The 11,154-nt window shown below is 35.5% G+C and overlaps 1 protein-coding gene across 2 annotated transcripts; it reads right to left on the reverse strand.

Annotated features, from left to right (window-relative positions):
* Positions 1-3,289: 3,289 nt before the first annotated feature.
* Positions 3,290-8,985, reverse strand: LOC132627281 (ABC transporter G family member 22-like). Of its 2 annotated transcripts, XM_060342531.1 has the most exons (11): positions 8,838-8,985; positions 8,212-8,615; positions 7,987-8,081; positions 7,669-7,901; positions 7,439-7,594; positions 7,004-7,187; positions 6,632-6,922; positions 6,253-6,540; positions 5,728-6,012; positions 5,517-5,624; positions 3,290-3,632 (listed from the first exon to the last, which is right to left on the reverse strand). In XM_060342531.1, exons 2-11 carry the CDS (start codon positions 8,588-8,590, stop codon positions 3,411-3,413), a joined length of 2,241 nt encoding a protein of 746 aa, XP_060198514.1. In that variant the 5' UTR covers positions 8,591-8,615; positions 8,838-8,985; the 3' UTR covers positions 3,290-3,410. The 2 variants fall into 2 exon arrangements, with proteins under 2 accessions (XP_060198514.1, XP_060198515.1); XM_060342532.1 differs by lacking the exon at positions 8,838-8,985 and having other exon boundaries at positions 8,299-8,831.
* Positions 8,986-11,154: the final 2,169 nt, after the last annotated feature.

Genomic DNA, 11,154 nt, shown 5'->3' on the forward strand with positions numbered 1-11,154 from the left:
ATCAGGGCGCATGTGGTATAATCGCCTTAGCGAATACCTTTTGAAAGAAGGGTATAAAAATGACCCAATTTGTCCTTGTGTCTTTATGAAAAGGTTTGGATCAGAATTTGTCATAATTGTTGTATATGTTGATGACTTGATTATTATTGGAACTCTTGAAGAGCTTCCAAAGGCAGTAGAATGTTTTAAAAGGGAATTTGAAATGAAAGACCTGGAAAAAACGAAATTCTGTCTTGGTCTACAAATTGAACATTTTACAAATGGAATATTTGTCCATCAATCAACATATACTGAAAATATTTTAAAGAGATTTTACATGGATAAAGCACATCCATTGAGTACCCCAATGGTTGTGAGATCACTTGATATTAATAAAGATCCATTTCGACCTTATGAAAATGATAAAGAACTTGTTGGTGCTGAAGTACCATATCTCAGTACAATTGGGGCATTAATGTATCTTGACAATAATTCTCGGCCAAATATAGCTTTGTCTGTAAGCTTATTAGCAAGATTTAGTTCTTCCCCAACAAGAAGACACTGGAATGGTATTAAACATATATTCAGATACCTCTGAGGGACCATTGATATGGGACTGTTTTATTCAAATGAATCCAATTCACAACTAATTGGTTATGCAGATGCAGGATATTTGTATGATCCACATAAAGGTCGATCCCAAACAGGTTATTTATTTACATGTGGAGGTACAGCTATATCATGGCGTTCAACAAAACAAACTATGGTTGCAACTTCTTCAAATCATGCAGAGATAATAGTCATTCATGAAGCAAGTCGAGAATGCGTTTCGCTGAGATCAATAACTCAACATATTCAGGAAACATGTGGCCTTCCTTTGGAGAGGAATATTCCAACAACATTATACGAAGATAATGCTGCATGCATAGCTCAACTAAGAGGAGGTTACATTAAAGGAGACATAACAAAACATATTTCACCAAAATTCTTTTATACTCATGATCTTCAAAAGAAAGGTGAAATAGATGTTCAACAAGTTCGCTCAAGTGATAACTTAGCAGATTTGTTCACTAAGGCATTACCAACCTCAACATTTGAGAAGCTAATATACAAGATTGGAATGCGTCGTATTCGAGACATTAAGTGATGTTTCCAACAGGGGGAGTAAATACGCGCTGCACTCTTTTTCCCTTAACCAAGGTTTGTCCCACTGGATTTTCCTAGTAAGGTTTTTAATGAGGCAGCAAGCAAGGCATATTACAAACAACTATGTATAGTACTTTTCTTTCACTAGAATTTTTAGTTTACATGGACATCCAAAGGGGAGTGTTATGAATAGTTAATGTGGATGCCATGACCCACTTGGGTACTATAGAAAACACACTACTTCAAGTATTGTGTACTGTAGTAATAACACTACTCCAAGAATTGAGGCATTATATATAGCCTCAGAGTTGATATGTAAAATCATTCCAAAGTAGTAGAAAGAAAAGAAATAGTACTACTGCTCATTTCTCTCACTCTTTGTGCTTTTATTCCTTTTAAATTTTAGTACACAATTATATTTTACAATAGTTTGGTACTTATGCATTGGAATATTGCTTGGTTACTTTAGACGAGTTTTTCAAAGTGAATTTTTTTCCTAACAAAATTTCAGTAAAAAAAATCAAGTGAAATGCTTGTCCAAACACAACTTCAGCTTTCAAATACCATTTTTCAACTTCAACTTAAAAAAAATAAATCGAGTTCCAATCCAAAACGCATGCTTAATAATTTTGGCCAACCTATAGCATTTACCAAAAGGGATAACAGAATTAAAGGAAAGAGGAAGAAGCCAAACTTTACTAATCCCTACCTTGTGTAATGTGTACTAGAATTAGCACCCAGACAATAACAAATCCGCAAGAGATCATATTGGTATAGTAATACCTGATAAAATAATTCGCCATATGGTTTTTGTGCGAAATGAAGGTTAATATGGATAAGGTAAGACGTCAATGAGATTTGAATAAAGATTTTAATAAATGGGCGTGATATTATCTTTTTAAGAGGGGAAAATGATATGATCCCGGGTAGTTAGAGCACATTTTGGATGATTTCGAAATGTTCAGTGGACTGTTGACTCGTAAGTCGTAACAAGTCTAAGAGCGTCCAAAGATTGCATATTAAGGAGTGCATGATCTTCAAGAAGTGGTAAGAAGGTGTTTGGAGAGCCATTTCAATTATTTAAGCAAACAATATCACATTTGGAGGCTTGAGAATTGCGATAAACAAACTAAGGAGAATACTGTTGAAGTATACGAGTCAGTGTGCCACAATATATAGCTAATCAGAGTAATGATCTATTTCAATTAAAGTCGTTGACCCCAGAGTGACAGATAAAAGATGATACATCAATGATATAGTTCCTAACAATTGACCTAGCTAGGAGTGATTGAAACAAGGTAGTCTGCTGGAGCATCCAGATCAATGACCTAAGTGTTGACGCGTTGCAAGAGAATCTTAGGGATAATTTTTTCTTTCTATAAGATTTTTATTATTAAGTATAAATAGAGTTAGAGTTGTTTTATGAGTAGTTTCCCATATGGAGATATTACAACACACCTTTTGAAGAGAATTGGAGTCTTGGTTGAGATTAACTCATGATTGCTTGTTTCTAGAATTGGAATTCTTGAGGCTAATATTCTTCCTATTTTTATACTTAAATTTTTATTTTGTTGGTCTTCTGAGACAGTAAGTATGTCGATTGTCACCTGAGACGTTCATTTAGGATTCTAGATTTCTTCTTTGTTAGCTATTTAGATTACTTTTAATTGAATTCTATTTTTATTTACTTTTGATTATTATTATTATTATTATTATTATTATTATTATTATTATTATTTAATATTCCACTGCCATTTGTATTTTGTATGTATGTCTCATAGGGCTAACACTTGAATCGATAATATGTTAGAAATATTAACTTAAATAACAGTCCACCTAACCGCTTAAATTAAAAATAGTTGCTGGATGTATAATCCATGTTATATTCAATGCAATAACCATGTATAATCAGTGTATACCAGCTAGAAAAAGTAAATAGTCAATTAATCCAGCTGGCTATTTGTGTAAAAAATCTATTTTTAAATGTTATTCTTATTTTTTAGATTATTAAAAATGAAAAATCCCGTGGCTGTAAAACACTTCACCGTATTTCTCTGCCTTTTAGAACATTATGTAACGAGGAGAACTATTAATTGAGCTTAGATGCAAATCGTAGAAGAAATGTTTAAAATATGTTGTCCCTTTGGACTGACAACGGTATCACTTAGTAAGAATAAGGAAACATATAAAATAAATTAAGAAAGAACACAGTACAGAATGTTGTAGTTACAACTTATTGGTAGGAATTGGAGCTTGAACAATAATTAAAAAAAATATATATTCAATCATGTAGTTGTTCTTAGTTTCATTTTTCTTAGGAGGAAGTAGGCTAACATCCTATATCCAATAATCATCACCAACATTGCTCCTACTTGAACTCCACTAGACTCAATCCCCTTTCCATGCTTTGAACTTCTCAAGGAGTTGTACTGAATCCTTAACAGAAGTCTGTATGTTTGATAATTGATGGAGATATAGCGAACCCACGACATGAATACTGGAACTTCCTACATTCACAAAATCAATGTAGGAACAATCAAAATCAAACACATTGTTTGATGTGATGACCTCTTTTAAAGGTATCATATTGCAGCTGATATTGACAAACTTATTCTTGTCCTAGTCCATTTATTGTTCCTGAACAACTCCGGGTTCTTTATCTGTACAGTGTTATGGATCTACACCATTCAAATTAAAAGAGGGAGTAGGTGGTGCAAATTGTACCTAATAAGTAATACTTGCATCTAGGCGTCAGGGGTTGAAAATTGTAATGATAAAAACAATCTTTTTTTGTATATAGATATATTTTTGAATTTCCTTTAGATAAGCCCCGCTTCTAGTTTAGTGGCAAAGGTGTTAAGACTTTCTTTTTAAGTCACCAAGTTTGAATCCCGGGTGTGGAGTTCTTGCATTTCTTTTAATCTCCTTATCGGAGTTCTAGGAAGCGAAAATGAGCAAATATGTCCTTCATTAACAGTTTAGCTCACTCATGCCCTTACCATTCAATAATCGGAAAAAGGCCAAAAATACCCTCAAACTATTGAAATTGGAGCAAAAATACCCTCCATCCACCTTTCAGCTCCCAAATACCCTTATCATCCACCTATTGGGTCTAAAATACCCTTATCACCACCTATTGGGTCTAAAATACCCTTATCACTAACAGAATCTTTTCATTAAACACGTGTCATTTTTCTATTGGTTGGCTTATAAAATTAATTAAACTAATTAACTTTTGCAATATTGACCAGATATTGCCCCCACCCCCGACCCCCCCCCCCCCCCCCCCCCGGCCGCAAAAAAAAAATTAATATTTTTGAAAAAAAAAGTTTTGACCTTTTTTTTTGGGTTTTTTTAGCTGGGAGGGGAGGGGGGCGTAGGGTGCGGGGTTTGGGGGTGGGGGTAGTGGGAGGGTGCGGGGTTTGAAGGGGGGGGGGGGGGCGGTGCAAAAAACCCAAAAAAAAACGTCAAAACTTTGTTTTTCAAAAATATTAATTTTTTTTGCGTCGGGGGAGGGGGGGTTAGGGGTGCGGGGGAGGTGTAGGGTGCGGGGTGGGGTGCAATTACATTAGACATTTTAATTTATCAAGACATTTCACCCTACGCCCCCCTCCCCTCCCAGCTGAAAAAAAAAAAGTTCACTTTTTTTTCCATCCCGCACCCTCCCCCTCCCCCCAAACCCCAAACCCCACACCCTACGCCCCCCATCCCCTCCCAGCTAAACCAACCCAAAAAAACGTCAAAACTTTTTTTTTCAAAAATATTAATTTTTTTTGCGTCGGGGGGGGGGGGAGGGGTGCGGGGGGGGGGGGGGGGGGAGCAAAAAAAAGTCAATTTTTTTTTCAAAAAAAATATTTTTTTTTCAAAAAAAATATTTTTTTTCACGGGGAGGGGGGGGGGGGGGGGGTCGGGTCGGGTCAGGGGGTGAGGGCAATATCTGGTCAATATTGCAAAAGTTAATTAGTTTAATTAATTTTATAAGCCAACCAATAAAAACATGCCACGTGTTTAATGAGAATATTCTGTTAGCAATAAGGGTATTTTAGACCCAATAGGTAGATGGTAAGGGTATTTGGGGGCTGAAAGGTGGATGAAGGGTATTTTTGCTCCATTTTCAATAGTTTGAGGGTATTTTTGGCCCTTTTCCGTTTAATAATTGGTCCAAGTATGCCTTAATATATATGGGACCCTCAATTAACCTAATTAATAAATGAAAAAGGGCCACATATGCCCTAAATATGTGAAATAGAGCAGATCTGTCCTTCGGTAATATCTAGCTCTTTTTAGTTTAAACTTATCACGTATGATAGTTATCAAAAAACTTATACCATCAGTATTGGTTTATCCTCTTGTGAGGGTGATCCATGTGCTGATAAGACATAATTAATTACCTGGACAAAGAATCCTCCAGACAACATGAATGTCATGAGAATAACAGAAGCAAAAGTTGTTGCCTTCTTCACATCCATGAATCCTGCACCTATAGCCAAACCTAAGCCCTGAACATAGTGAACCCCAAATGTCATATCAAGCTCAACTGTGCTTAGTTATGGTAATTGCAAAAAAAAAAAAAAAAAAAAAAACGATATCGCAACTTCTAACCTGAGCAGCAATTATGCTGAGTAAAAGTGTGAGCAAAGTTAAAGAAAATGCAAGGAATGTCAGCTTCAATCCAACCATAAAGTAGACAATCACCAAGAATGTCACAGGCAACACTAGGTCCAGGAGCAGATCAGTAGTGATTCTGGCTATGAAATAGGCACTCAGCTTGTACATGTTCACTGATCTTTCTTTAGCCAACATAGCCCTTTCTTGTGGGAACGTGAAGATTGCTGTAAACAGGGGAAAGAAAGCCCAAAATACTGAAATAAAGAATAACAGCCCTGCCTGCAATTTTTTCCACACCAAATTAGGAAGATAGAGACATGCTGGTTTAAAGAAAAAGTTATAGGTTTTGTATACTAAGTATAACTATACATATATATACATAAATATACAGTTAATATACATGATCAATGTATATGTTCTGTATATTTTGGTTAGCGTCCTAAATTTATATCAGACACGGGCTAAAAATGAGAAAATCCCAAGAAAAATGATCCTTTCTGTAAGGAATGCATTAATTGCCTGATCTGAAACTCGTTTAGGTGATGAAGTATCTGATTGCCACCATAGTAAGCCAACAATAATAGCTGTTGCGATGACTTGAGTTATCCGGAGACTGCTGAAATACTCGTGGCTTCGCTCCTTAAAACCTCTCCTGAAAAGAATTGAAAACTGTTGGCACCAGGTTGCACCAGAATCTCTTGAATTAGGCCAACTCTGCACTTCGGGATCTTCTTCTATTAGGCGATGATTCAGGAGCTTTATTTTCTCTATCTTGGCAACCCTTGACTCATAAGCCCCAACGAAATACTGAAATATTGGGATTTTAAATATATATTATCGTAATATGGTTATCACATAGATTATTAGCCAAGAATAAAAGAACGGTGATCTTTTATACCTCATGAACATCAGCTGCGGAAGGTCCTCCATATTGGCCTTTGAAATGATGGTTCTCTAGATCTGAAGGAATAGACTTGTCTGTTATATTTCCATTTGCAAGATCAATTAGAAACTCTGCTGGATTCATGGCTCTAAGGGGAGAACAACCAATTGAAGAGAAATATAGCATTGCCTCAGAGGCTTTGCCAAAATACAGTGAGTTTCCTTGTCCCAATAGAATCAACTTATCGAATCTGCTGAATAATCTACTCGATGGCTGATGTATTGTCGTTACCACTGTCTTGCCAGCCTATAAGAAAAATAAGATACGATGTTTTATTTAATGATTGTGAAAAGCTAGTTTGAAATGAGACTCTTAGAGAATGAGTACCCTGGAAATGTTGTGTAACATCTGCATGATTCGAAGTGCTGTGGTTGAATCCAGACCAGATGTTGGTTCATCTAGGAACAAAAGTGATGGATTCAGAAGAATTTCATTTCCAATGCATACTCGTTTTCTTTCGCCTCCTGAAATTCCTCTAACAAATGCCCCTCCAATTATTGTGTCTTGGCACCTGAAATTAAACTTCAGCGTCCGACTTTACAAGGCATTACAATCTTAGAAGCATCAAGAAAGTTAAGCTAGCGAGCTCTTTCTGATGTTTGCATGTGACTCATTATCTTTTTTGCTTTTTATGTGGTATAATCATAAACACTTTAACAGAAAGAGCTTTTTCTTGGGTAAGATAGTATTTATCCTTAAAAATGGTAAGAAAAATCACCATACAGTTTCTAACATATGATTAATAGAAAATGAAGAAGCTACCTTTCTAGGCCAAGCTCATTTATAACTCTAATAGCTCTCTCTTTCTTTTGCTCTTTAGATAACGTATTGGGGAGACGAAGCAAAGCAGCATATATTAAGGTTTCTTTTACAGTGAGATGGGGAAAAACAACATCATCTTGCAGCACAAACCCGATCCTGTTGAGTGATCAACAATAAATTTCATTTGAACTATTACGAAGGGAGTTGTATCAAGAATTAAGTGCGCTTACTTTTGTTTCAATGACTTGTTATATGGCTGGTCATTGTAAGTAATCATGCCACTATCATTTTTTACATTTCCACTTAGAAGTTTGAGTAGGGTTGTTTTACCACCACCTGAAGGTCCCATTAAAGCAAGAATTTCTCCTGGAGAGGCGGAACCACTCACTCCTTGAAGTATGCACTTTTCTGCATCAGAATTCTCCACTCCTTTTGATGCCACTGTGTACTTCAGATCTTGAAACTGCAAAACAAGTGGATAAATGTAATAAATTCTTAATTACTATATAAGCAGTAGAGTGTTCATAAGAGATCCATGCATTAACCACCTTGAGACATATACGTAAGGTAGGCTCAATTTGAATTCTTCTCCAGCTGCATGAATCTTGATCCTCCTGATCCTTCAATTCCAACATATTGTTCTCTGAACAACAAAAATTTGGGACTTCTTTCAAAAATTTGGAACAACAACCGAGCTGCTACTATATATGTGTTCACTGCCACAATAGTGGCTTAACTTTATGTTCTGATGCCTTACGACTTTAGTTTCTTACTTTTTTGTGAATTTTCTAATGTCATGTTATCATAGATGCTTGATGAGGAAATGGAGGATCCACTTGAAGTCTTGCTCATAAGTGCACCTTTTTCATTATCGGCGTCAGGATTCATCATCTCATCTATGTTTATTAGAAAATGACAACTAAATGATCTTGCATGACGAAATGATTTTCCATGTATTGGTGAATCCTTTGCAAAGTCCAGGCTTCGCATCTTTATTAAGCCTTTGTTAGCCTTTTTATTGCTTTCTGTTGTCCTTGTGTTAAGAATATTGCTGGTTTTTTCAGGTGGGAAAATCTCATCGTCATTGATATTCTGCATGATGACAGCTTCTTTCTTGTCAAAGCTCTTGGAGAGATCTAGTTCTTGCTCCATGTCTTGTGGTTGGCTAGCCTTCAAACTGTGAACTCAACAACATAGAGTTATTAAAGAAAAATAAAGTATAAAGAAGAAACACAATGCGTCAATTAAACATATAATGCAGAGTTATTTACAAACATAAAACTCTTTCACTGTAATATTCACAACAAAAGTGAAAAGAAATTGTTAATTCGAAAAAAAACTCTGCTCAAGATATGTCTAAGGCAATCCAGAAAAAGAAGAATTAGTTTTTGCAGCAAACCTGAGCAAGTTTTATGCAATTAAAAGGTTTACACTGACTTGAGTTTTCTTGTTATAAGTTTATATAGACCTTTTTTGAGGTGACAACATTGGGATATCATATTGGCAGTCTCAATTAATGCATCTTTCAATTTCAGGAAAAGAATTGGACTTTCCAGTACATTAATTGATGTTTCTTTTTCAACAATGTCTAGAACGTACATTTTGATTGGTTCTTCCATTTTCTTTCTGAGACTCAGTGGCTACATTTGGAATTCCCTATAGCTAAAGTAAGACAACAGTATTGCCTTGCAAAATCACCATACAATTAGAATTTGTCATGTCTAAATTTGACATGATATTTTACCCAAAATAAGTTTCCCAGTGCATTCCAACTTCCCAAACCAAGTAAATTAACTGTTATCTGACATTTGGTGCAATGGACCATCCTTGCTCTTTCTGCCAAGAAAGAAACGCTGTTTTTCGAGTATCGTTAAACTCCAGTTGATGTTATAATTAGACATGGTCCATTATAGACATGTTTGTTGGTTCATAAGACGCCGTATAACCCAACTCTTGATGCAGAAAACTATTCTTACGCGTTAATACTTAATTAACTTCATATTTGAATCATATACATTGACAATATAGTCATTTCTTTTTACTGTTAGTGTATGAAAGATGGCAGTCCGGTGCAAAAAAACTGTGTCTGAGGAAGGACTGGACCATTTGGTCTATTATACCCAACCTTATCTTAAATTGTTGGACCACATTGGGTCTACTGTAAGTAGCCCTACCTTAAACTTTTGCAAGTGGTTGCTTTTCACAGCTTGAATCCATGATCTCCTGCTCACACAAGAATACGTTTTGCATTGCACCAAACTTCTTCTTTACTGTCAGTATATAGTGCTGAGGATATAATTATCAAGTAAAAAAGTGTGTTCTCTTAACAGCTTAAGCTTTTAGTTGAGATGATCACACACTGAAACATTATATCAGAGCCAAGCTCATCTCATTTCATTGTTTATCAGATGTCCAGTCCTACGCGTGCGAGAGTGTTGAAGTCCCACATCGGTGGGTTAAGGGGTACTTGGTCTCTTCTTATGATCTTGGATCCTCACCTCATGAACTAACTTTTGGGATTGAGTTTGGCACCCGCCACTCATTATAAAAAAGAATTTCCACGTGCTTGACCCATGAAAAATAAGATGAAATGGTCACACAATTCAACAAATAAAACTGAAATTTGTAAATAATTAAAGGTGTTAAACAGAGAATCCTTTTCAGCCTAACTGTTGATATTCTAACGGTTGGGGAAGCATTCCATTGGCTTATTGGCACAAGGATGCTAACATATAAAAGAAAACCATTTATCTAATGGTGCAAAACAATCGAGAATAACATCATGCAATGGTTTGGAATAGACAACTCTTGTAATCTCCTAAACCGTAGAGAAAACTTTTATTGCTACTTTGTTTGTTTCACTTATACCAATACTTTGAAACTGATTTATCACTAGGAATTTTTCCATATAGTTTGGTGTTCGAGTTGAAGTTGATTATTTCAATTGTACAACATCTACAATTAATAAGGCCTGAAGAGAGTCACAGGGGGTTGAGGCCATATTAATTGTACCCTTTGAGCTAGGGCAAATAAAAGAACAGTTAGGAAATGGTACATTTTCACAGTGTTTTTGGTTTATTGGACCATGCATAGATGATACGGATTCATCGATATGTTGCTCTCATGTCAGTACGCAGTAGCTATCCGTCCGGATCTGTACGTTCTGTTTGTTATATCCCATTTTAACCGGGTCAAAGCGGAGTACAACATATTGGTGATTCATAATTATTTAACTTAAGGAGTCGCCACCTAATTATTTTAACGGTGAATTAGGACACCTATTTTAACTAAGTAAGTGCTAAAAGTTAACTCCGATTAATAGTCTACTCAACTTAATGATTCTAGATAAGGGTTCTTAGTTATCCTAAAGGGAAGGGGTAAGGCATCCTTTAAGATCCGCTTAAATACGGTTAACCAACCAAATTTAGGTTAATTAATTAAGACTAGAAAAATACAAATACAGTATTTTAAATATTTAAGGAAATAGCTTGAAAATATTATCAAGGTTACAAATGGGAAATATAAGAATTTTATTTAAATTAAATAAGACAGTAGTTTGTAGAAAAGACTTTAGTTATAAGTTAAACTAAAGAAAGCGGGGATCATGCAACGTCTTTATAAACATTCGAAATAACTCAAAGGCTAGGTATCAATTGATTTTAACGACTTAGAAATATATTGAGTGATCAGACAAGATAGGTAAATAGCTAATATAA

The sequence above is a fragment of the Lycium barbarum genome, chromosome 2 (genome assembly GCF_019175385.1).
Source record: "Lycium barbarum isolate Lr01 chromosome 2, ASM1917538v2, whole genome shotgun sequence".
Classification (NCBI taxonomy): domain Eukaryota; kingdom Viridiplantae; phylum Streptophyta; class Magnoliopsida; order Solanales; family Solanaceae; genus Lycium; species Lycium barbarum.

Coding starts and splice junctions, on each gene's coding strand:
- LOC132627281 (XM_060342531.1), bottom strand. CDS start 8,590: ATGGAGCAAGAACTAGATCTCTCCAAGAGCTTTGACAAGAAAGAAGCT. Junction 8,082..8,211: donor ATTAGAAAATTCACAAAAAA/GTAAGAAACTAA, acceptor TTTGTTGTTCAG/AGAACAATATGTTGGAATTG. Junction 7,902..7,986: donor CCTTACGTATATGTCTCAAG/GTGGTTAATGCA, acceptor CTTGTTTTGCAG/TTTCAAGATCTGAAGTACAC.